The following is a 25,750-nucleotide window of genomic DNA, read 5'->3' as shown; positions in this document are numbered from 1 at the left end:
GGAGCGAGACATGATGTCCCAGATGTGCTCAATTGGATTCAGGTCTGGGGAACGGGGGGGCCAGTCCATAGCATCAATGCCTTCCTCTTGCAGGAACTGCTGACACACTCCAGCCACATGAGGTCTAGCATTGTCTTGCATTAGGAGGAACCCAGGGCCAACCGCACCAGCATATGGTCTCACAAGGGGTCTGAGGATCTCATATCGGTACCTAATGGCAGTCAGGCTACCTCTGGCGAGCACATGGAGGGCTGTGCGGCCCCCCAAAGAAATGCCATCCCACACCATGACTGACCCACCGCCAAACCGGTCATGCTGGAGGATGTTGCAGGCAGCAGAACATTCTCCACGGCGTCTCCAGACTCTGTCACGTACTCAGTGTGAACCTGCTTTCATCTGTGAAGAGCACAGGGCGCCAGTGGCTAATTTGCCAATCTTGGTGTTCTCTGGCAAATGCCAAACGTCCTGCACGGTGTTGGGCTGTAAGCACAACCCCCACCTGTGGACGTCGGGCCCTCATACCACCCTCATGGAGTCTGTTTCTGACCGTTTGAGCAGACACATGCACATTTGTGGCCTGCTGGAGGTCATTTTGCAGGGCTCTGGCAGTGCTCCTCCTGCTCCTCCTTGCACAAAGGCGGAGGTAACGGTCCTGCTGCTGGGTTGTTGCCCTCCTACGGCCTCCTCCACGTCTCCTGATGTACTGGCCTGTCTCCTGGTAGCGCCTCCATGCTCTGGACACTACGCTGACAGACACAGCAAACCTTCTTGCCACAGCTCGCATTGATGTGCCATCCTGGATGAGCTGCACTACCTGAGCCACTTGTGTGGGTTGTAGACTCCGTCTCATGCTACCACTAGAGTGAAAGCACCGCCAGCATTCAAAAGTGACCAAAACATCAGCCAGGAAGCATAGGAACTGAGAAGTGGTCTGTGGTCTCCACCTGCACAACCACTCCTTTATTGGGGGTGTCTTGCTTATTGCCTATAATTTCCACCTGTTGTCTATTCCATTTGCACAACAGCATGTGAAATTTATTGTCAATCAGTGTTGCTTCCTAAGTGGACAGTTTGATTTCACAGAAGTGTGATTGACTTGGAGTTACATTGTGTTCAAGTGTTCCCTTTATTTTTTTGAGCAGTATATTTCAAATTCTTCAAATTAGCCACACTTTGCACAGTCTTGGCATTCTTTCACCCAGCTTCACCTGGAATGCTTTTCCAACAGTCTTGAAGGAGTTCCCACATATGCTGAGCACTTGTTGGCTGCTTTTCCTTCACACTGCGGTCCAACTCATCCCAAACCATCTCAATTGGGTTGAGGTTGGGTGATTGTGCAGGCCCGGTCACCTGATGCAGCACTCCATCATTCTCCTTCTTGGTCAAATAGCCCTTACACAGTCTAGAGGTGTGTTGGGTCATTGTCCTGTTGAAAAACAAATGATAGTCCCACTAAGTGCAAACCAAATGGGATGGTGTATCGCTGCAGAATACTGGAGTAGCCATGCTGGTTAAGTATGCCTTGAATTCTAAATAAATCAAAGACAGTGTCACCAGCAAAGCAACCCCACACAATCAGACCTCCATGCTTCACGGTGGGAACCACACAGGTGGAGATCATCCGTTCACCTACTCTGCGTCTCACAGACACGGCGGTTGGAATCAAAAATCTCAAATTTGGACTCATCAGACCAAAGGACAGATTTCCAACGGTCTAATGTCCCAAGCAAGTCTTCTTATTGGTGTCCTTTAGTAGTTGTTCTTTGCAGCAATTTGGCCATGTAGGCCTGATTCACAGAGTCTCCCTGAACAGTTGATGTTGAGATGTTCTTGCCATAATATGGACTTGGTATTTACAAAATAGGGCTATCTTCTGTATACCACCCCTACCTTGTCACAACACAACTGACGGAAATTCCACAAATTCACTTTTAATCGAAATACATTCCAGGTGACTGCCTCAAAGTTGGTTGAGAGAATGTCAAGTGTGCAAAGCTGTCAAGGCAAAGGGTGGCTACTTTGAAGAATCTCATATAAAACATTTTGATTTAACACTTGGTTACTACATGATTCCATGTGTTACTTCATAATTTTGACGTCTTCGCTATTATTCTACAATGTAGAAATAAAAACCCTTGAATGAGTAGGTGTGTCCAAACTTTTGAATGGTACTGTATACATCCGCAACATGTAAAGTGTTGGTTCTTTTATTTATTTAACCTTTTAACTAGGCAAGTCAGTTAAGAACAAATTATTATTTACAATGACAGCCTACCGGGGAACTATGGGTTAACTGCCTTGTTCAGGGGAAGAAGGACAGATTTTCACCTTGTCAGCTCGGGGATTCGATCCAGCAACTTTTCAGTTACTGGCCCAACGCTCTAACCACTAGGCTACCTGTCGCCTCCAGTTTGATTAGCTGAAATGAAAAATCTCAGAAATGGTGTGCACAAATTACTTTACATCCCTGTTAATGAGCATTTATCCGTTTCCAAGATAATCTATCTACCTGACAGGTGTGGCATATCAAGAAGCTGATTAAACAGCATGATCATTACAAAGGTTCACCTTGTGCTGGGGACAATAAAATGCCACTCTATGTGCAGTTTTGTCACACAACACAGATGTCTCAAGTTGAGGGTGTGTGCAATTGGCATGCTGACTGCAGGAATGTCCAACAGAGCTGTTGCCAGAGAACTGAATGTTTATTTCTCTACCATAAGCTGCCTCAAGTCGTTTTAGAGAATTTGACACTATGCCCAACTAGCCTCACAACCACAGACCACATGTAACCATGCCAGCCCAGGATCTCCACGTCCGGCTTCTCCAACTTCGGGATCGTCCGAGACCAGCCACCCGGACAGCTGATGAAACAGGAGTATTTATGTATTCACTAAAGCCCTTTTGTGGGGGAAAAACATATTGGCCATTCATTTATCCATAAATTAGAACCTAATGAATTTATTTCAATTGACTGATTTCCTTATATGAACTGTAACTACGTAAAATCGTTAATTGTTGCATGTTGTGTTTATATTTTTGTTCAATATAAGTAGGAAAAGGTATGCACAGCCGTAGTTATGTAGGATGAATGTAATTGTGATATCTAGAGATATTGTAGGAGTTTCTATGACAGCTGCTTCTGTAATACTTGTTTTTTTGCAGATATTTGCAATCCATCTCAAATTGAGGTTTAAAACTTCAAAAATTATTGTGAATTCATATTTGTCTGTTGCCATACAAGTTGAGCCCACATGATGGCAGTAGACTACAAGCTCATGAGGACCTGTGATTGGCCCAGTTGGAATACCGAAGACACTAGGCCAGCCCAGTAAAATGCTAAGGCACCTGGCCCGGAGAGTCGACCAGGGTACAGCACTACTGCCAAAGACATTACAGCAGAAGTGTCAAACTCATTTTGTTCCGGGGGCCACATTTGCCGGGGGGCCGCACATAAAATTGGTTACATTTCCTCGCCGTCAAAATTGAAAAAAATTGTCCTATCTCTGTCGTTTTTGGAATTTTAGATTCTCCCTGACTGTCTTGCTCAGTGATGCTCAACTGGTGGGTCGCGGCCCAAATTTGGGTCTCAGGAGTTTATGAATGGGATGTTGGTGTCTGAGTAAAAAAAAAAAAAGAGAACGTTTTTTAAACCAGGTAGGAAGTGTGTAAAAAATGATAAATAATTTAATCTCTACATTTTTTATTCTATCACAGTATTTCAAATATAGAGCTATTAGCAGTGCTATTTTGGTTGATTTGTGGTCGCAAACCAGTGCGTTTATTAACGTTCTTCATCAAGAATATGGGCTAAATTTTATTATTAATGAAATGATTAATGATGAAAGAGGTGAGAATGTTGTTCCCGTGTCATTAATATAGCATAAAAAATACTTTTCCAGATTGTATTTTGGCGATGCAAATATCACATTGCAACTGAGACAACCTGGTTCAATTTGGGTCCCGATGCAAAAACAGTTGAGGACCACTGGTCTAGCTTTCAATTAGATGATAATTAGTGAGAAACTGTATGAATGTAAGTTCATTATCATTACTACACAGTTTAGATTTGGTTTTAGTCATTTTGAAGTACATTGAGTTCGTTGACCACCAAAAGTGAAATGTATTTTTTGGGGGGGAAATACTCAAACCACCCGCAGGCCGGATCAGCCCCGGGGCGGGGGGGATTCCATTCATTCCTATGGAGGACTGCTTCTACCGGTGGCTTCAAAGCCTTTCACTACTGGACAACACATAGCATCAGCAATCAAGGGTTTATACACGGAACAAAAATATAAACACAACATGTAAAATGTTGGTCCCGTGTTTCATTAGCTGGAATAAAAGATCCCAGAAATGTTCCATATGCACAAAATGCATATTTCTCTCAAATTCTGTGCACAAATCTGTTTACATCCCTGTTAGTGAGCATTTCTCATTTGCTAAGATAATCCATCCACCTGACACGTGTGGCATATCAAGAAGCTCATTAAACAGCATGATCATTACACAGGTGCACCTTGTGCTGGGCACAATAAAAAGCCACTAAAATGTGCAGTTTTGTCACACAACAATACCACAGATCTCTCAAGTTTTAAGGGAGTGTGGAATTGGCATATTGACTGCCGGAATGTCCACCAGAGCTGTTGCCAGAGAATGTAATGTTAATTTCTCTACCATAAGCCGCCTCCTATGTCGTTTTTAGAAAATGTGGCAGTACGTCCAACCAGCTTGATAACTGCAGACCATGTCTAACCACGCCAGCCCAGGACCTCCACGGCTTCTTCACTTGACAGATCGTCTGAGACCAGCCACCTGGACAGCTGATGAATCTGTGGGTTTGCACAACTAAATAATTTCTGCACCAACTGTCAGAAACCGTCTCAGGGAAGCTCATTTGCGTGCTCATCGTCCTCACCAGGGTCTTGACCTGACTGCAGTTCAGCATCGTAACCGACTTCAGTGGGCAAATGCTCACCTTCGATGGCCACTGGCACACTGGAGAAGTGTGCTCTTCATGGATGAATCCTGTTTTCAACTGTACCGGGTAGATGGCAGACAGAGTGTATGGCATCAAGTGGGCGAGCGGTTTGCTGATGTCAACATTGTGACCAGAGTGCCCTATGGTGGCGGTGGGGTTATGGTATGGGCAGGCATAAACAACGGACAACGAACACAATTTCATTTTATCGATGGCATTTTGAATGCAGAGATACCGTTACGAGATCCTGAGTCCCATTGTTGTGCCATTCATCTGCTGCCATCACCTCATGTTTCAGCATGATAATGCACGGCCCCATGACACAAGGATCTGTGCACAATTCTAGGAAGCTGAAAATGTCCCAGTTCTTCCATGGCCTGCATACTCACCAGACATGTCACCCATTGAGCATTTTGTTCAGTGTAGATATCGTGTTATCATGTTTGTCCTTCTTGAGCCGCCGTAGCAACAACATCGCCAGTATACACTTCTTCAAAATAGTCTGAATGAATCTAAGATAAATCTGTAATTCATTTTTATGTTTTTGCAGAGGTCTTAGTCACGCAATTTTACATCTGAAATGTTTGGCGCAGTTATTCTCAAGTGAAAAAATGTGTATGAAAACTAGTCGTGTCTCTGTGAATGACCCATAGTTCCCACTCCTACTATGAGTACTACTAGGAGTACTACTGTTGACCAATCACTGATGAAGGGACGTAGATTTCGGCTAACGGACTTGATTTACCTCAAGAAAAAATGTGCTCGTACCCAAAAACTGCCGAACACTAAAACGAACAAAAATGTGGTCATAATATATACGCAAACTGTTTTGACTGGGAAGCATGTGACATGCTTAATGGTAAGTCCGCCACTGGTTCTAGGGAGGTGGTTAGCTAAACTCAAACTCAGAAACACAGTTATCCGGTCCAACGATCTCTTGCGTCGAACTACGCATGCGCAAGCAGGTCTGTTTATCACTTTCACGTGGTTGGAGTAATAACATGTTAAGCTACTTAAGACATTGGCTAGAAACTAGGGTGTGCTTTATAGGTAAACATATTTTTATCTTTATATTTACTAAGAAATCTTTTTTTTTTACACTTCTCAAACCCCAGCCTGGTCTGCCAAGTCTGCTTCGCAAGCGTTCCCGGAAGTCTTGTGATGTTGCGCCTCTGGGTTTGAGAGATTGTACTACTGCTGTTCCACAGCTGCATCCTGTGTGGAGGTGACTGTGACATCAGGGAAAAGGGGATGAAGGGATGAGGGGTGGAGGATATCCTGAGCTGACAAAATGGGCGTGGCAGATCTTACTACGTCTGGATAAGTATTTTACACTATCAATTTAACCACATATGTTATATCAGTCGATGACATGGCACGCAACCATGGGTTGATGTATGCTATGTCGCAACCTAATAGAGATTATAAACTGGGTGGTTCAAAGCCTGACTGCTGATTGTCTGACAGTCGTGGTATATCACACCGTATACCACAGGTATGACAAAACATTTATTTTTACTGCTCTAATTACGTTGGTAACCAGTTTCTAATAGAAATAAAGCACCTCTGGAGTTTGTAGTATATGGCCAATATACCACGGCTAAAGGGCTGTATCCAGGCACTCTGTGTTGCCGCGTGACCAAGAACAGCCCTGAGCCGTGGTATATTGGCCATATTGGTGGCTACTTTGAAGAATCTCAAATATAAAATATTGTTTAACACTTTTTTTTGGTTACTTCCATATGTTTTATTTCATAGTTTTGATGTCCTCACTATTATTCTACAATGCTGTAAATAATAAAGAAAAACCCTTGAATGAGTAGGTGTGGTCAAACTTTTGACTGGTAATTTACTATACGAGTCGTTAGAAAATCCATACATAAATTGTTAGGATCGTAAGAAAATCCATGCGTGAAATATGAACGTAAACGTGACATTTCATCAGTGAACATACAAACACCATGTTACGATTACGGACTAAAATGTTATCCTTGAACAAGTCGTGTGTTGCAATTCTGACGTACAATGGATACCTTTCCGAGTTTTGGCAGTATCATCTCACAACAGCAAAAAAGCATTCACCAAACGGCCTGTGGGGAGCGCTACCCGAACGAGCATAACACGGTATAAAAAACGGAAGTCGGGGAAACCGGAAAGAGACATCCTGCACGTTTTCAAGTTAAAAGTCTCCAGTTTGCGTCACATTTAGGTAGCTAATGTAATGCATTTGTTTGCCAGCGCAAGTCTAGATAGCACTAGCTGTGTTATGCCTACAACAGTGAAGTTTCAGTCCGCTAGGAATAAAATGACAGCCTACAAAAAGGCCTCCTGTGGGGACTGGGATTAAAAATGAAAAAATACACATAACAAGAGACACCACAACACTACATAGAGACCTAAGACAACAACATAGCATGGCAGCAACACATGACAACACAACATGGTAGCAGCACAGAGATGACCAGTTTACAGAGGAGTATAGAGTTCAGTGATGTGTCTTATAAGGAGCATTTGGTGGCTAATCTGATGGCCGAATGGTAAAGAACATCCCCATGCATGCACCAAAATATGACTAATTCAATATTGCACCATCCCATGTCTGGGCTCTGTCTGCAATCATAACCAGTTGTAGGGAAAGGGCGATACCTAGTCAGCTGTACAACTGAATGCATTCAACTGAATCAGAGAGGGGCGGGGGGCTGCCATAATCGACATCAACGTCTTTGGCGCCCGGGGAACAGTAGGTTAATAACTGCCATGCTCAGGAACAGAACGACAGATTTTTACCTTGTGCCCGCAGGGATTTGATTCAGCAACCTTTCAGTTACTGGCCCAACACTCTAACCACTAGGCTACCAGGAATAATGAAACATAGAATAATAAGCAATATTTGGTGAATCTATGAATTATGTATGACCACTGGATTCTTAGCCACTCAAAATATATATATTTTTGAATATTTTGATATTTATTTAATCACTCAATCTTGCCAAATAATATTTTGTAGGATATTTTGTATTTTGTAATATGAATTTAAAATAATGTGACATGATTTATATGAATCGGTTCATGAACATATAGACTTTGAAATGAACAAGGGAGAGGTTAAACAGTCTGGCATAAGCTTTTCCCCAAACTTTACAATAACTCTGTTGCTGTGGTCTTAGGTAGTCTCCCTATAGGTTCTTCCCTCCATCGCGACACTGCTGCCCAGTTGAAGAGCTTGTGATGTCCATGCAGCACCACAGCACCATGCGCCTTCGGGAAAAACACCCCTCAGTCTCAGAAGATGCCCTTCTGGAGGCATACAGTCATAGTCATTATACCCCAATGTAGGCCTCTTTGCCTACTAGCCAAGTAAAGTGCAGAGCATGCGTGATGCGTGTAGTTCGTCACTCCAACATATCTGAACATCTAATTCATCATTCAGTTCAGTTCAGTCACTATGTCATCCATTCAGTCTTTTGTTTTGAGTTGCAATAGGAACTAAATCAAAGAGAATTGAACAGTCTTATCCGTATGTTTATTGAAATCCATGTGTGTATTCCAAATTATCTAAATTCTCTAAAGTTCTTTAGCCTATCACTTTAATAATTAAATGTTTAATTTAGGCCTATCCACATAAAAAATAGGCCTTCAACTTGTAGGCATTGCAATTTAGGCTATAATTTTGCGTACTGGTGTCTTGCGGAATAAATATATAACTTTATTTGTGTTTTATAACTATTTTTATTATGAGGTTCCCTTTAAAAAGAGACCCTAGCTCACAGGCCGCTAAATATAGCAGAGAGAACAGTCTATGACTAGGGTGGCTGGAGTCTTTGACAATGTTTAGGGCCTTCCTCTGACAATGCCTAGTATAGAGGTACTGGATGGCAGGAAGCTTGGCCCCTCTGTAGTGCCTTGTGGTCGGAGGCCGAGCAGTTGCCATACCAGGCAGTGATGCAACCAGTCAGGATGCTCTCGATGGTGCAATTGTAGAACCTTTTGAGGATCTGAGGACCCATGCCAAAACTTTTCAGTCTTCTGATGGGGAATAGGTTTCATTGTGCCCTCTTCACAACCGTCTTGGTGTGCTTGGACCATGTTAGTTTGTTGGTGATGTGGACACCAAGGAACTTGAAGCTCTCAACCTGCTCCACTACAGCCCGCGTCGATGGAGGTGTGCTCGGTCCTCCTTTCCTGTAGTCCACAATCATCTCCTTTGTCTTGCTCACATTGAGGGAGAGGTTGTTGCCCTGGCACCACATAAGGCCTACAGTCTGTGCTCCCAAATACTGGAGAAAGTGTGACATGATCACCACAATAGCCCCACGTGGCTGTTAAAAACAAATTATGCAATTATATGGCCATTAAATAACACAACAGCATGGCATATTTAGCTTGCGGAATAGGCCTAGCCTGAACAATATTTACTTTCTATTTTGCAGCTCAGGTGGTTATTCTAGACAAGGCTCTTCTGTGTCTTTATCATTCTCACACAAGTCATTTGCTAAAGGCCCAAGCCTATACTAAGTCATCTACTGGTATAACGCCATTATTGAATGCAGTTCTAAAACAAGCTCTAGACTTTTATTTTGGAAATAAAACCGGAAGCCGTAAAGCAATTCTAAGGTCTGGGCTAGAGTTGCTAAATTGTCTAGCTACATTCGGTTCATGTCCATTACTGATGACACATTACTGACAAAAGTTTGTACTCATAAAAAATATCTGTAACCGAGTAAAGGGAGACAAAGTAAGAATTGAACGTGTAAATGTTCATTCATAGTCATTCACCCATCTGTGGACAAATTGTTCATTCCAGTGATTATTTTTTGTATTTTATTTTTATCTATAAATGGTATGCACTGCAAGAGTGTGGTACAGTACAACTTATAGAAAAACTTGGAGTGTAGACATGTACGCAGTGGTGTGAAGTACTTAAGTAAAAAATACTTGAAAGTACTAAAGTATATTTTTTTAGGTATCTTTACTTTAGTATTTATATTTTTGACAACTTTTACTTCACTACATTCCTAAAGAAAATAATGTACGTTTTATTCCATACATTATTCCTGAAAACCAAAAGTACTCGTTACATTTAGAATGCTTAAAGGGGTGGGCAATTCCAGTCCTCGAGGGCCTGATTGGTGTCACAGCTTTGACCCAGGCCCAGCTAACACACCTGACTCCAATAATCACCTAATCATGATCTTCAGTTTAGATTGCAGTTTGATTAACCAGCTGTGTTTGCTAGAGATGGAGAAAAAGTGTGACACCAATCAGGCCCTCGAGGACTGGAGTTGCCCACCCTGTGAAATTCATGCATTTATCAAGAGAACATCCCTGGTCATCCCTATTGCCTCTGATCTGGCGGACTCACTAAACACAAATGCTTCATTTGTAAATTATGTTTGAGTGTGCCCATGGCTATCCGTAAATAAACAAAACAAGAAAATGATGCGGTCTGGTTTGCTTAATATAAGGAATTTGAAATTATTTATACTTTTATTTTCAATACTTAAGTATATTTTATCAATACTTAAGTATATTTTAGCAATTACATTTACTTTTGATACTTAAGTATATTTAAAACCAAATACTTTTAGACTTTTACTGAAGTAGTATTTTACTGGTTGACTTTCACTTGAGTAATTTTTTATTAAGGTATCTTTACTTTTACTCAAGTATGACAATTGGGTACTTTTCCCACCACTGCATGTATGTAGCCTACTTGAAAGCTGTGTTTTCTACAGCCTCCAGACATCACAAGGTTGGAATGCCTAGGTTGTTATCACTGTTTAAAATGACGAAAATGTGAAGCCCCCCAAGTGCCTGGTGATAGTGTGGCCTATTGTGATGAATACCAGAGAGAATAGTGATCATTTCGACAACTTAATTTCAACACCTATGTCATTACAATGTCCTGCCTCGAGGTTAGCGCGTTGGGCCAGTAATCCAATGGTTGCCGGTTTAAATGCCAGCGTTTAAGAGGTGGAAAAAAATATAATCTGTTTCTGTGCTCTTGAGCAAGGCATTTAACTTGTCAATGGTGGCCCTGGCCGTGACCCCCCCTGCGGGTGTCTTAGGGGGAGTTGGGATATGCAAGAAAGACATTTACATTAAACATTTGTAAGAGGACAAATATAAGCAGGGCGGCAGGAATCCGGAACCTTTCTTCTGCTGCAATTTTGTTTCTTTCGAGATTGTATGGGCTCAATTTGGTCATGTGATTTTGATCAGCCTAGTTAGCTAACGGATAAAAGTCAACATTTCATTCTGTACTAGGTACATTTGTCGACTTTGCACAATAAGAGTTAGACTATAACTTATAATAATGCTGTTGGTGTTATCTGACGAACATAAGGAGCACCTGGGGTTTCTGCCAGAGGTGGACTCTGCGGGTAAATATGAGTGTTAGCATGACATGTCATTACACTAACTAAATCAACGCTAGATTCATTGTGTTTTAAAGTTATTAAACCAGCGAATACAGTGCAACATTATGAGTCTTGATCCAACATACATTCATAGATTGTCCTGTCTGTTGTCAAGATGTTATTCTAGCTGACGTTAGCTACTTCCGTAACGTTACTGTGCCTGTCCAGAAACAACCTAGCTACCTATTCCCCTTGAGTGGATCTGAAATGACTGATGGGTATAGCAATATGTCAAATCCACTAGACTATCAGAGAGCAAGGGGATGCTCATATATATCCCTAGGCGGGATAGGTGCTATGTCGCTCATATATATCCCTAGGAGGGATAGGTGCTATGTCCTTACATGTTCTGTTTAAAGGCGAATTGGCTGTGGAAACCAAAACAGCCAAATACTCAATCTAAACGTCAATCGATACTCATGGTTCCCATTACTTTTTATCACATAAAAATAGCAACTGTGTATTTTTCAGTGACAACACGTTTGTGGCGTCTGTCTTACATTTATTTACACACTGACACCGGTGTTCGGAGACGCAGATCGCTAATTCTCACAGGTAGTCCACTCGATCTGTAACATGGAAATTTGGCCGTGTGGGAGCCCTAATCCTATAAAAGTTGTGTAGTAATTTAACCTTTTTCATTTTTGAAAATGATTTCTCGCTGATATGAAATATACGTTCTTTAGGTTTCCAGAATCGTACCACAAGCGATGCGTATTTAATATTTAGAGCAAGCGTCGGCACTGGTCCGAGAAGATACTTTAGTCAATAGGCGCTAACATAATTAGTCCTTGGACAATACGGAGTAACGTTAGGCTCCTTTAGTCCGTTATTGGGCTAGCCGGGGCAGCCGCTAGTGGGCTTTATGGCCCTAGACTTTAACGCCCACTAGCTGCTGCCCAGGCTAGTGGTAGGCTAATGGTTATCTGGACAGGAGTCACAGGATCATTGCCACAAGTTTGAGAGGCAACATTTCTTGTTTTCCTTATCAGTGGTTGGTGAATTTGGGCGAATAGCGGTTGAGTTCCTGCGAAAGGGAACAAACCCTAAGATCTATGAGGGGGCTGCCAGTAAGTTTCCAAACTTGCATAATTCTTCCTACAAAACATTTTATCCATGTAAAGTTGTCATTCCATTAAATTGTTCAATATGTTTTACATGGTAGACTTGTAGCTAACTAGTTTCCCCTCCTCACTGTGTCCTTCAGGGAAGCTGAGTGTTGACGCAGAGACCGTACAGCATGGTGTGGAGGGACTCATGTACCTGCTCACCGAGAGCTCCAAACTCATGGTGAGTGGGTACCTAGAGCCTACCCTATACCCTTCCAACACCTAACACACTGAGTGATGAGAAGTTAGACAGAGGAGCGTGCTAGTCTCTAACTAGCACACTTACATTGAGGCAGCTCTCGGAAGAGTTCGGAAAACCAGCATTTTTGAGTTTGGAATGAACTGCCATGTTAAGCCTGTTCTCTGCCTTGTGTATGTGTTGCAGATCTCTGAGGTGGACTTTCAGGACTCAGTGCTGGTGCTGGGCTTCACCGAGGTGCTGAACCAGCTGCTGCTGCAGCTCTACCTGGAAAACAGGAAGGAGATCCGACATATCCTCGGTGAACTCACCCCCTCACTGCCACACTACCACAACCTGGAGTGGAGGCTGGACGTGCAGGTACTGTGTTGTTCGTTTGTTTCCTCTGTCTGTCAGTCTCTCTGTTGGCCTGTCTATGTGTGTGCTTTTTTTGTGTGTGTGCTGGGTTGCTAAGTCTGCGGTTTCCCTGACAAATTGGGATACTTTGACAACGATGTCGCGGGTGAAAATGTATTGGTCAATCATCTAGTTTCCAGTTGACACAACAGTAGTAGGCTTGATTACCAACAATGACAAGACTGCCTACAGGGAGGAGGTGAAGGCTCTGGGAGTGTGATGCCAGGAAAATAACATCTCACTCAATTTCAACAAAACAAAGGAGATGATCGTGGACTTTAGGAAACAGCAGAGGGATCACCACCCATCCATATGGATGGAACAGCAATGGAGAAGGTGGAAAGTTTTAAGTTCCTCGGCGTACACATCACTGACAATCTGAAATGGTCCACCCACACAGACAGTGTGGTGAAGAAATTCGCCTTGGCCCCTAAGACCCTCAAACTTTTACAGATGCACAATTGAGAGCATCCTGTCGGGCTGCATCACCGCCTGGTACGGCAACTGCACCGCTCACAACCGCAGGGTTCTCCGGAGGGTGGTATGGTTATCCCAACGCATCACCGGGGGCACACTGCCGGCCCTCCTGGACACCTACAGCACCCGATGTCACAGGAAAGCCAAAAAGATCATCAAGGACATCAACCACCTGAGCCACAGCCTGTTCACACTGCTACCATTCAGAAGGCGAGGTCAGTTCAGGTGCATCAAAGCTGGGACTGAGAGACTGAAAAACAGCTTCTATCTTAAGGCCATCAGACTGTTAAATAGAGATCACTAGCCGGTTACTCAACCCTGCACCTTAGAGGCTGCTGCCCTGTATACATAGACATATACAGTACCAGTCAAAAGTTTGGACACAGCTCCTCATTCAAGGGTTTTTCTTTATTTTGACTATTTTCTACATTGTAGAATAATAGTGAAGACATCAACACTATGAAATAACACATATGGAATCATGTAGTAACCAGAAAAGTGTTAAACGAATCAAAATATATTTTAGATTCTTCAAAGTAGCCACCCTTTGCCCTGATGACAGCTTTGTACACTCTTTGCTCGTCCTAATATTTATATTTCTTAATTCCATTCTTTTACTTTTTTAGGTTTGTGTATTGTTGTGAATTATTAGATACTACTGCACTGTTGGAGTTAGGAACACAAGCATTTCACTACACCTGCAATAAAATCTGCTAAATATGTGTATGCAATCAAATTTTGATTTGTTAAATTATTCTGTCAATTTGAACTAAGCAAGCTGCTAAATCGTTTAGCCTACATCTTGCCTAGGCTACTGTAGGCGATCTGAAATCAGATGTAGTTCTATCAGGGGCTATAGTCTGCCTGCATCTCGTTAAGCAAACCATGGCAAGGGTGAATTACTATCATAAACCTAGATTTTACTCTGTAGCCTATGCCTATTGAAAGGACAAGTATAAAATGGCCTTTCTGCGAGATTGACATTTATTTATATATATTTTTGTCTTAACATCTGGCATAATTGCCAGAAAATAGATTAACATTCGTTTTTTGGAAGTTCGTTCAAGTGTTTCTTGTGCAGAGGTTTCGAGGTCCTCTGTCCAACTCACTCAATCTCCTGTTAGATTTATCTGTAGTTATGCACATGTGCAAAAGGGATTTATTTAGAATTATAAACCGGGCTCGAGGCCGTAATGCTGATTGGCTGAAAGCCGTGTTTATATAAGACTATATACCATGGGCATGACACCATTTTTACTGTTCTAATTACATTGGTAACTAGTTTATAATAGCTAAGGCACCTCAGGGGTTTGTGGTATATGGCCAATATACCTTGGCTAAGGGCTGTATTCTTGCGACACATTCAAATTCCTTTATTACGTCACCTCCTAGCTTGCAATATTTTTGATGAAAACCAAATGTTGCTTCTAACGTCATTACAAGTTACGTCGATATTCCTGCTTAATTGGCTTGATAACGTCATGGAAAAAGGGTTATTGAACAAATGTGGCGATTCCACTTGCTGCAATTTTTTTGGGGAGAGGGGCTAGTTAGACCTGGCAACCGTGTGCGAGTGAAGTGTTTCTGTGTTTCTCTCTTTGATGGTACATCAATTCAGTTTGTAAAAAAAAGTCCCTCTCCCATCTCTCTCCACTAGCTGGCCAGTCGTGCCCTCCGGCAGCAGGTTAAGCCTACAGTGACTATGAAGCTGCACCTGGAGGAGAGTGGAGGAGATAAGAACGCTAAGGTTCTACAGACTGACCCTGCCACCCTGATGCACCTCATCCAGGAGCTGGAGAAAGCCCTGGCTGAGCTCAAGACCACCCATTGCCGCAGGATCCTACGCAACATCAAATAGGGTCCTCTGACTGACACAACTATTGTCCGTTATTGAACTGGGACGTCACTGATCTGGACGCGTGCAACATCAAATAGAGTCCCTTGGACAAAGATTCCTGTGCAACATCAAACAGGGTTCAATTCCTTGACCCCGGAACCCTATGTAAGAGCAAATAGGGTCCCCCCCGACATGAAATTATTTCTCAACATTGAATTGAGCACTGCCAGCAGAGGGCGCTACATCTTACCCTGCATCAGGAATAGCAGGGATAGGAAATGGGCCGCTTTCACATAGGATAAACTTTGATGCCAAAAATGCTTATGTCTCCTTGTCTCCTTTTTTACTCTGTTTGGATCAAGACCCGTACCCACAGAGTGTCTCAGAGTAGGAGAGCTGATCTAGGATCAGTTTAGCCTTTTAGATCATAATGAATCAGATTTATATGGACAGATCCTAGATCAGCTCTCACCTACTCTGAGACGCTTTGTGGACACAGGCCCTGGGAGAGCTGATCAGGATAAGTGAAATAAAAATGGCAGAGGCCACCTGGGGTATGCTATCACCTGTGCAGTTTTATTCCGATCAGGGAGGGAGACAAGGAGACGAGGCCACACTAAGGTGTTGACATGTAGACGCGTAAAGGCACTGCAATTGTAATTCACTTAGCTAATGGCTATCTAAGTAGTTAAGCTATCACAATAACCAGATCAGAATTAGGTGGGAAGTTATTTTGGGCATTTCTAGTGTGGTATGTTGATGGATATTTTCTAACCTTGTGGAAACGCAGCACTTGGCAAAAGCCCTCAGTCGTAATCATGCAGTGCTTTTGCATTGAATTTGTATTAGAGAAAACAGTTTGAGATCATTGTGAGGGGATGTCGCCAGTGGTTGAATGGGGAATTGGGCAGCACTGAAATGTTTTCTGACGTTGCAACAGTAACCAAGGAGGGGGCGGGCGTAGCGACGGGTCAATTATGGAGGAAGATGAGGAGACGGTGAGAGAACACTGTGCTGTATAATGTAAAGGATTCAGAATGTCTTTCTGTTATACATCAATTGTTAACTTTGTTTTGTTTTACTTCTGCGTGTCTGACTGATGTATTCTTCCAGGATTTCTGATGATTTGAGTGGCTGAATGTTACTTTGAATTTTATAAAGCAAAGAAGTTAAAATGTTTACCTGCGACTGTTTCTTGAGCAACAGAGAACAGTATTTAGATATTGCCGTCTATTCATTTTTCAAAGACTGAAGTCAGGTTTTTGTGAGTAAATTTTTTGCCAATGTTTTGTGAACACATGTCTGTTCATTGGTTATAATGGTATTACTTCTCAAATAGGGAGTGATTACACATAAATACCTCCATCGGCAAACTACTAAACAAAACAGCTACTTAGGCCTATCAACTCTTATTTGCTCATGTTTTTATTTCGATGTATGTTATCGGTAAACCACCACTATCAGCAAAACGAAAGCAGAAACTTGACTGAGGACTAATTCAACTCCTATGGCAGTCTTAAGACACACTAGGCCGGAGAATATAGTAGCTGGAAATTAACCTTTGTGGGGGTTGCCCGGCCCAGCCCGATTCCTTATCACAGTACCTATCCCTCCTATGAAGTTCATACTGAATGGAATTCTAGCTGGGGGAAGGAACTAGGGGAGAAATAGAACTGGGCCAATATGGTGGCTGGAAAGTTACTGTAACTGTCTTGGCTCCAGACCATACCAGATAGAATCCAGGCACTGATCTCAGATCAGCTTACCCTCCCTTGCAATGTAGGGGAAATATTGAATTTGGCCTATATTACTATAGCGCATTGAATAAGACATTCAGAAATGTCAGAAAGACAGTAAAAAAATAAGGAATAAGGTTTTGAAGTGTCTGTCCTATATCTTGGAGATATAAGAAAGCTCAGGAATTATTTCTATTTAACCTTTAACTAGGCAAGACAGTTAAGAACAAATTCTTATTTTCAATGACGGCCTAAGAACAGTGGGTTAACTGCCTTGTTCAGGGGCAAAACAACAGATTTTTACCTTGTCAGCTCAGGGATTCGATCTAGCAACCTTTTGGTTACTGGCCCAACGCTCTAACCACTAGGCTACCTGCTGCCCTGAAATTATACAGTACCATTCAAAAGTTCAGACACACCTACTAATTCAAGGGTTTTTATTTTTGCTATTTTCTACATTGTAGAATAGTAGGGAAGATATCAAAACTATGAAATAACACAAATGGACTCATATAGTAACCAAAACAGTGTTAAACAAATCTAAATATTTTATTCCTCAAAGTATACACCCTTTGCCTTGATGACAGCTTTGCACACTCTTGGCATTCTCTCAACCAGCCTCACCTGGAATGCTTTTCCAACAATCTTGAAGGAATTCCCACATATGCTGAGCACTTGTCTGCTTTCCTTCACACTGCAGTCCAACTCATCCCGAACTATCGCAATTGGGTTGAGGTTGGGTGATTGCAGGCCAGGTCATCTGATGCAGCACTCCATCACCTCCTCTTTGGTCAATTAGCCCTTACACAGCCTGGAGGTGTTAGGGTTGTTGTCCTGTTGGAAGGTGAACCTTCGCCCCAGTCTGAGATCTTAAGCACTCTGGAGCAGGTTTTCATCAAAGATCTCTCTGTACTTTGCTCCGTTCATCTTTCCCTCGATCCTGACTAGTCTCCCAGTCCGTGCCTCTGAAAAACATCCCCACGGCATGATGCTGCCACCACCATGCTTCACCGTAGGGATGGTACCAGGTTTCCTCTAGACGTGACACTTGGCATTCAGGCCAAAAAGTTTAATCTTGGTTTCATCAGAACAGAGAATCTTGTTTCTCATGGCCTGGGAGTCTTTTAGGTGCCTTTTGTCGAACTCCATGCGGGCTGTCATGTGCCTTTTACTGAGGAGTGACTTCCATCTGGCCACTACCATGAAGGCCTGATTGGTCATCGGGTCAGAGTGATCATTGGGTTCTTGATCACCCCCCGTTTGCTCAGTTTGGCCGAGCGGCCAGCTCTAGGAAGAGTCTTGGTGGTTCCAAACTTATTTAATTTAAGAATGATGGAGGCCACTGTGTTCTTGGGGACCTTCAAAGCTGCAGAAATGTTTTGGTACTGTCTCGGAGCTCTATGGACAATTCCTTTGACCTCATGGCTTGGTTTTTGCTCTGACATTCACTGTCAACTGTGGGACCTTATATAGACAGGTGTGTGCCTTTCCAAATCATGTCCAATCAATTGAATTTACCACAGGTGGACTCTAATCAAGTTGTAGAAACATCTCAAGGATGATCAATGGAAACAGGATGCACCTGAGCTCAATTTGGAGTCTCATAGCATAGGGTCTGAAAAAAAGGTTTTTCTGTTTTTTTTATTTTCAATAAATTTTAACATTTAACAAAAAAACTGTTTTCGCTTTGTCATTACATTTACATTACATTTAAGTCATTTAGCAGACGCTCTTATCCAGAGCGACTTACAAATTGGTGGATTCACCTTATGATATCCAGTGGAACAGCCACTTTACAATAGTGCATCTAAATCTTTTAGGGGGGGGTAGAAGGATTACTTTATCCTATCCTAGGTATTCCTTAAAGAGGTGGGGTTTCAGGTGTCTCCGGAAGGTGGTGATTGACTCCGCTGTCCTGGGTGATTGCAGGCCAGGTCATTATGGTGTATTGTGTCTAGATTTAGGAAAAACATTTCATTTAATCCATTTTAGAATAATGCTGAAACGTAACAAAATGTGGAGAAAGTCCAAGGGGTCTGAATACTTTCTGAATGCACTGTATGCCGTGTTCCAAACAATACGAGGTCAAATCACGACGTCAGTGCTCTTCAGGTCGGAAAGTCGGCGCTCTAGAAAGAGGCCCAAGTTTGGATGACTGTTCAAACCAATTTAGTTTTTCTCCCAGTCTGAGCAATTTCTTTTTCCGTGTTTCCAGTTGTTTTGAAGTCAGAAGTCGGCGAGTTCCGAGCTCCCAGTTGTTCAATAACACAGGTGCTTCCTGTGTGTAATCACGTCAACTTACTGCACTTCCTGGAACCATATTCACAGTTCAGACCCTAATGCGCTATTTGAGGTTGAATACTAAAATCAAGTTATTGTATCATTAAAAGAAAACGGATGGGTATAAGAACATTTTTAGATCAGTCGAATGTAGTCATTCAGAAATCCTTTATAAATAACATATTAAATACCAGTACAATGTAGCAATAATAATAACAATCAACTTATGATCATTGTTAATATAGAAGATGATGAAAGATCATATGTTGTGCTAATTACAGGCATAACACAAATATCTGATATTTTTTTTTTTTTAACCTTTATTTAACTAGGCAAGTCAGTTAAGAACAAATTCTTATTTACAATGACGGCCTACATTGGCCAAACCCGGACGACGCTGGGCCAATTGTGCGCCGCCCTATGGGACTCCCAATCACAGCCAGTTGTGATACAGCCTGGATTCGAACCAGGGTATCTGTAGTGACGGCTCTAGCACTGAGATGCAATGCCTTAGACCTCTGCGCCACTCGGGATCCCCCAAGTAAGTATCCCATAGATCTGCCTCTACCCCCCAGACTATTGAGGGGGCTGCTGTAGAGTTCAGGAGAGATCCAGTGACAGGTGGGTTTCTCAGGGTACGGGTTGGGTGGAGGTGTGTGTATGGAGGGGCAAGGGCTTCTGTGTCAGATATCTGCTGAACTTCTGGCAAAGTCAACTGTTCTCAGAGACAGATGCACATCACCAGAGAGCTTATCTCAGCGACAGTCAGAGCCGTGTGTGTGTGTGTGTGTGTGTGTGTGTGTGTGTGTGTGTGTGTGTGTGTGTGTGTGTGTGTGTGTGTGTGTGTGTGTGTGTGTGTGTGTGTGAGAGAATCAGAGTCGCAGGCACAGCTAAAAAAACAGAATGAATACTGTGGGAGAGGATTCATCCTAATCCTTTAAAGATACTGTCCAGTGTTTCCAGGTTTGTATAAAATATGACCTATAATGAATTACAGTATGGGTGAAATACTTTTAATTACAACTTTTTTGGAAGGAACAAGCAGCTTTTCTGTGTTGGAATGGTGTGGGCGTATACCGGTCATAAAAAATATTCACACGAGTAGCCCGCTGCTGATCGTCCAGTTCAGTCAATGAGGCAGGATGAAATCAGTCTCTATGAGAAAATAGCACACATTTTTTAAACTGTCTGAGATACAAGTTTGAAATTGGATTTTGAAAGTTTATTTTTATTAAATGTTTTATTTATGCTTTGGAAACAAATATGAGTATAAGACGAGTCAACAGCATTATTTGGGTATGAGTTAACAGAATATGAACTTTAATGAAACTGACTCTTACGTAATAATTCTAATTCTTTATTGACCTTCAATTCAAATGATGTCTTCACTATGGATGTAGTCGATGTTATGTGGTTGAATATGATCCCTGTTCACTGACTGCCCCTCCATTTGATCGGGGCTTTTCCTGGCATGCCAGACAGCTTGGGGTTTGGTTAGGCATGTAATGTTACATCAGGATGACTGGTGGGTTGTGGCTGTACCTACTGGGTCAGGCTGTATTATTATGTTTACCTTTATTTAACTAGGCAAGTCAGTTAAGAACAAATTCTTATTTACAATGACGGGCTAGGAACAGTGGGTTAACTGCCTTGTTCAGGGGCAGAACGACAGGTTTTTACCTTGTCAGCTCGGGGATTTGATCTTGCAACCTTTCAGTTATTAGTCCAATGCGCTAACCACTAGGCTACCTGCCGCCCTAAGAGTACAGTATGTATGAGTTCTGTGGCTATAAAAACATACATTTGATTTATTTTGTGGGACACACCAACATTCTGCACCCTATAGTCAACCATACATAGTCTACCTCTCGACCAAAAAGCTTCCAATCCAGAGAAAATCATTGACTTTTTGGTCTCAGAAGATTCTACTGTACTCTTGAAGATTCTACTGTACTCCTAGAAGATTCTACTGTACTCTTGAAGAGTCTACTGTACTCTTGAAGATTTGACTGTACTGCTGAGGATTCTACTGTTCTCTTGAAGATTCTACTGTACTCTTGAAGATTTGACTGTACTGCTGAGGATTCTACTGTTCTCTTGAAGATTCTACTGTACTTCTAGAAGATTCTACTGTACTCGAGAAGATTCTACTGTACTCCTAGAAGATTCTACTGTACCAGAAGATTCTACTGTGCTCTTGAGAAGATTATACTGTACCAGAAGATTATACTGTGCTCTTGAGAAGATTCTACTGTACCAGAAGATTTTACTGTACCAGAAGATTCTACTGTACTCTTGAGAAGATTCTACTGTACTCTTGAGAAGATTCTACTGTACTCTTGTAGGGCACTACTTCTTTGACATGACGGGGTTGGTGGTCTGAGGCCGGAAACAGACCAGTGAACCCAGACCCCCCCCAGCCAGCCAAGGCCAGCCAGACTGAGGAGTGCATGGCTGCTTGGTAGGTACATTGTTGAGGACAGAGTAATTGTCCATCAAAGGGATTGGTTTACAGGGTGGCACACGCCATCTCTTAGCATCTGACATTACAAAGGACAGCTGCACCCTGTGTGGAGTACAAGGGCTTCTGGTTACTTTTATCGTGGCCCGTGTTACAGTTTCACACAATGGTTAAAGACCTGAAGGGCCACCGACTGGGCAGCATATAGGAATCTATTCTAAAAAGTAAACAAACAAAACTCTTATCCATTTATCATCATTATGAACATGGAGCTTAATTTAGCCCACTGTGTTCCAATACCCTAATGCTGATCTTTTTTTATCAGTTGAGCCAAAGGCATATCTGCCCCGTGTACCACATTAGTGTATATTTTTTATAAAAATAAAAAAAACACATTTGATCAAATTCACATAAAAAAACATTGGCTAAAATTCAAATAGCTAAAACTTTTTTGGGGATAAAAATTCACCTAGATAAATAAAAAAAACGTGTTGATAAAATTCACCATGAGTCCAATGTGTTGACATAGTAATGAAACGATTGCAAGCACAGTGTATTGTCATTTTATCAAATACAGGCCACTCACCACACTATAGACTGGACCACTAAAGAATACGTGGGATTGAAAATTCACAAAGAGAAAAAGTAGTGTATCTGACTGGCGTGGGAGGGCTTATCATTCATGCTACTATATATGGCGAAATGTATGAGAAACCTACTTCGAAGAGATCACTGCATAGTTTATGTATACTCTAGCAAATCACAGAGAAACATTTATTTCAGTCAGAGTGTCTAGGACGGGGCACCAAGCGCTCACATTTCAAATGGTTATTGAACAGATGGTTAGGGTAACGTTTTCACACCCACACTGGGGCTGTTGTATGACAATCAGTTAGGAGACATTCAAAACGATTTCACGGCTGTTCTTTTTTCACCCCAATAAAGTCATTATCTTCTACAGAACATTCAAAACACAGACATCTTCGTCTCTGTGGACAGTTTTAGATTAACTTTACTTAATCTACTTAAATGGTTGTATTTCAGTAAATAACTAGTTTAGAGCTGATCACAGGACCGTCTCCAAACGGAAAGAAGCAGCTGTGATTTGTTACAAAAACCATCTCGCAACAACTCTATTCCGCAACTTTGTGGCGTTGAGTTTTGAACTATTTCAATCATTTGCGTCATTGTTACACCCGCAGTCAGTAGTTTGTCAGTTGAGAGATGTTTGTTTTGTAACCGTGAAACTGCTAGCCCGGTAACCGTGAAACTGCTATCCCGGTAGCGCCCGCCGGAGGTCATGCATTATTCATGAGCGGCTGCTGACACAGCGTCAGTCGGACAAAAGTTTCCAAACTTCAGGACAGGAGCAACCTCATCTAGCCGGAGCAAAGGGAAAGTTACTTTTCTCATGTAGGGACACCTTTTATTGTTCTCTATCTTACAGAATAGTTTTATTGCGAGTTTGACGGCAGAAAGGTGAACTATTTTTGTCCACACAGAGGGTTCATAAAAGTTTGCCTGAGAGTAGCCTAGGCCTACTTCAGAAGGCTCAACGTTTGATATTTCTATAAAGCCTCAACTTTAAATCGTTTTTATATTTTCTGTATTGCTCTAACTTTTACATTAAGACAAAATGAGCAACCCACTTCAGCCAATGCCAGGACAACAAGTTATCCACGTCGCGCAGGACTCGGATACGGATCTCGAGGCGCTTTTTAATTCGGTTATGAACCCGAAACCCAGTTCATGGAGGAAAAAAATGTTACCCGACTCTTTTTTCAAGGAGCCAGATTCTGGATCTCACTCCCGACAGTCGAGCACTGATTCGGGCAGTCACCCGCCCAGGCTCACCGTACAACACGTACGGTCACATTCCTCGCCCGCGACTCTACAGATTGGATTGGGAGCCAACCCAACTCCAAGCCCGGTACATCACTCGCACATCCGCCACCAGTCTTTCGATGTTGCCGAGGAGTTGCCCCTGCCCCCTGGATGGGAGATGGCTTACACGTCCAACGGACAGAAGTACTTTCTCAAGTAAGTTTTTTATTTTTTATTATTCCACAGAAAACACACACGGTAAAGTCCTCAGTCCTTAAAAAAAACTAAACTCCATAATCCTTAAAGCACCACAGATCTGAAGTTCAGTCAGTGTAAAACTCACTTCGAATGACATTGGTTCATCTGAAATGATAGACTTATGATAGACTCTCAAAGATCGGCTATGAAAAAGCCAACTGACACTTACTCTTGTGTTGCTGACTTGTTGCACCCTCGACAACTACTATGATTATTATTTGACCATGCTGGTCATTTATGAACATTTGAACATCTTGGCCATGTGCTGTTATAATCTCCACCCGGCACAGCCAGAAGAGGACTGGCCACCCCTCATAGCCTGGTTCCTCTCTAGGTTTCTTCCTAGGTTTTGGCCTTTCTAGGGAGTTATTCCTAGCCACCGTGCTTCTACACCTGCATTGCTTGCTGTTTGGGGTTTTAGGCTGGGTTTCTGTACAGCACTTTGATATATCAGCTGATGTAAGAAGGGCTTTATAAATACATTTGATTTGATTTTGATTTGACTTATAAAGTGGACTGTGAAAAATCAGTGTAACTTGAGTGTAAACAGCAAAAGCTTCAGATCACTGTGCAGAACGATTGTCCCTTTTGAACACCTATGTGGCAAATTTGACAGAATACACAATTTTTGGCTTTGTTTGGCTCTGTCAGCTAAAACTTTATAATGCCATCCCCTTATTCACACAGGTCTAACATAATACGGAACGGCCTGTAGTTAGCATCAAGTCATTTGTGTGAGCCGTACCTGTCTGTGCTTGCAGTGGACCCCTAGTGCTCTGTGTCAAACTTTTCACACTGGCTGAATGCTTTTGTTTTAAATAGATTAATCTCATTCCCATAATTATTCAATGTTTTGTGCTATGCCATATAATAACATGAAAACCTCTCAATGGAAAGTTTTCCCATTTCGGTAAGGGACGTATCTCCATGGGCAGCGTGATAACAGACCACCTCTAGTCTAGTGTGTTATGCAACAGCAGTGAAGTTGTCTTTGGTTTCGTTCTCTGAGCCCCAGCCGGTTAAACCACAATGGCTGTATCTTCTGTTTATTATCCTCACCCATGCACAGGGACACTGAGGTGTCACGCTGACCTTTCACCTCTCACCTCAGCACATGCCCACGGTGTACTGAAGTGTGTGTGTGACTGAAAATGTCAGTATTTAAATCAATGAAGAGGCTCTGTTCTGTCACCTGTTTTAAACACACACACCTACCTGTGATCACCTTGATAAGAAAGTGATTACCTTATCAGTGCTGCTGGCTCGTATCTCCCTATCTCTCCTGATGGAGACACCGTCAGTCTCAATGCTAATGAGTGTTGCGACTCTTGACTCTGTGAAGAACGAGACGAACAGGCAGACCCATTCTTCCCTGGCCCAGGGGTCACCATGGCTACCTGACTCAAGGCAGAAGTGTGTGTGTGGGTGGGTGTGTGTGTGTGGGTGGTAGGGGTCCTCCAAAAGAGCAGTAATTATAGAAGGTGTGAGAGAACACACCCTGGTTTACTCTCCATTCAGCCTCAGGGCAGCAGAGGGCCCCTCTGCTAAAACATACACATTCACTGAGCCTCTGTTCCCTGATTACTCAATAGTACAGTATCAACAGCCCGATGCCCATTGTCTCCAAAGGTAATCAGTATCCGTTTAACATTAGCTTAAAGGGATAGTTGGGGATTTTGGCAGAGTCCCTTTATCTACTTTACCAGAGCCAGATGAGCAGGTACAGGGGTAGGCAACCCTGGTCCTGGAGTGCCGCAGGCAATCACTGAACTG

At 42.4% G+C, this 25,750-nt stretch overlaps 2 protein-coding genes across 3 annotated transcripts in view; both read left to right on the top strand.

The window, feature by feature from the left end:
- The first annotated feature begins 11,170 nt into the window (after positions 1-11,170).
- commd2 (COMM domain containing 2) lies at positions 11,171-16,597 on the top strand. The gene is given in 5 exon segments (NM_001140395.1): positions 11,171-11,364; positions 12,393-12,470; positions 12,608-12,690; positions 12,895-13,068; positions 15,239-16,597. Coding segments are annotated over 5 exon segments (603 nt in total). The 5' UTR covers positions 11,171-11,297; the 3' UTR covers positions 15,440-16,597.
- A 6,459-nt stretch (positions 16,598-23,056) lies between these two features.
- Positions 23,057-25,750, top strand: part of wwtr1 (WW domain containing transcription regulator 1) — a 62,983-nt gene continuing 60,289 nt past the window's right edge. Inside the window, exon 1 of one of the 2 annotated variants that reach the window (XM_014123631.2) lies at positions 23,057-23,935. In XM_014123631.2, coding sequence (XP_013979106.1) covers positions 23,532-23,935 — 404 coding nt within the window. In that variant the 5' untranslated portion in view covers positions 23,057-23,531. The remainder of the gene's footprint in view (positions 23,936-25,750) is intronic. The other variant, XM_014123630.2, reaches the window with a different exon arrangement.

This window comes from Salmo salar, chromosome ssa10 (assembly GCF_905237065.1).
Source record: "Salmo salar chromosome ssa10, Ssal_v3.1, whole genome shotgun sequence".
NCBI lineage: Eukaryota > Metazoa > Chordata > Actinopteri > Salmoniformes > Salmonidae > Salmo > Salmo salar.
This window is presented reverse-complemented; position numbering and strand designations above follow the sequence as displayed.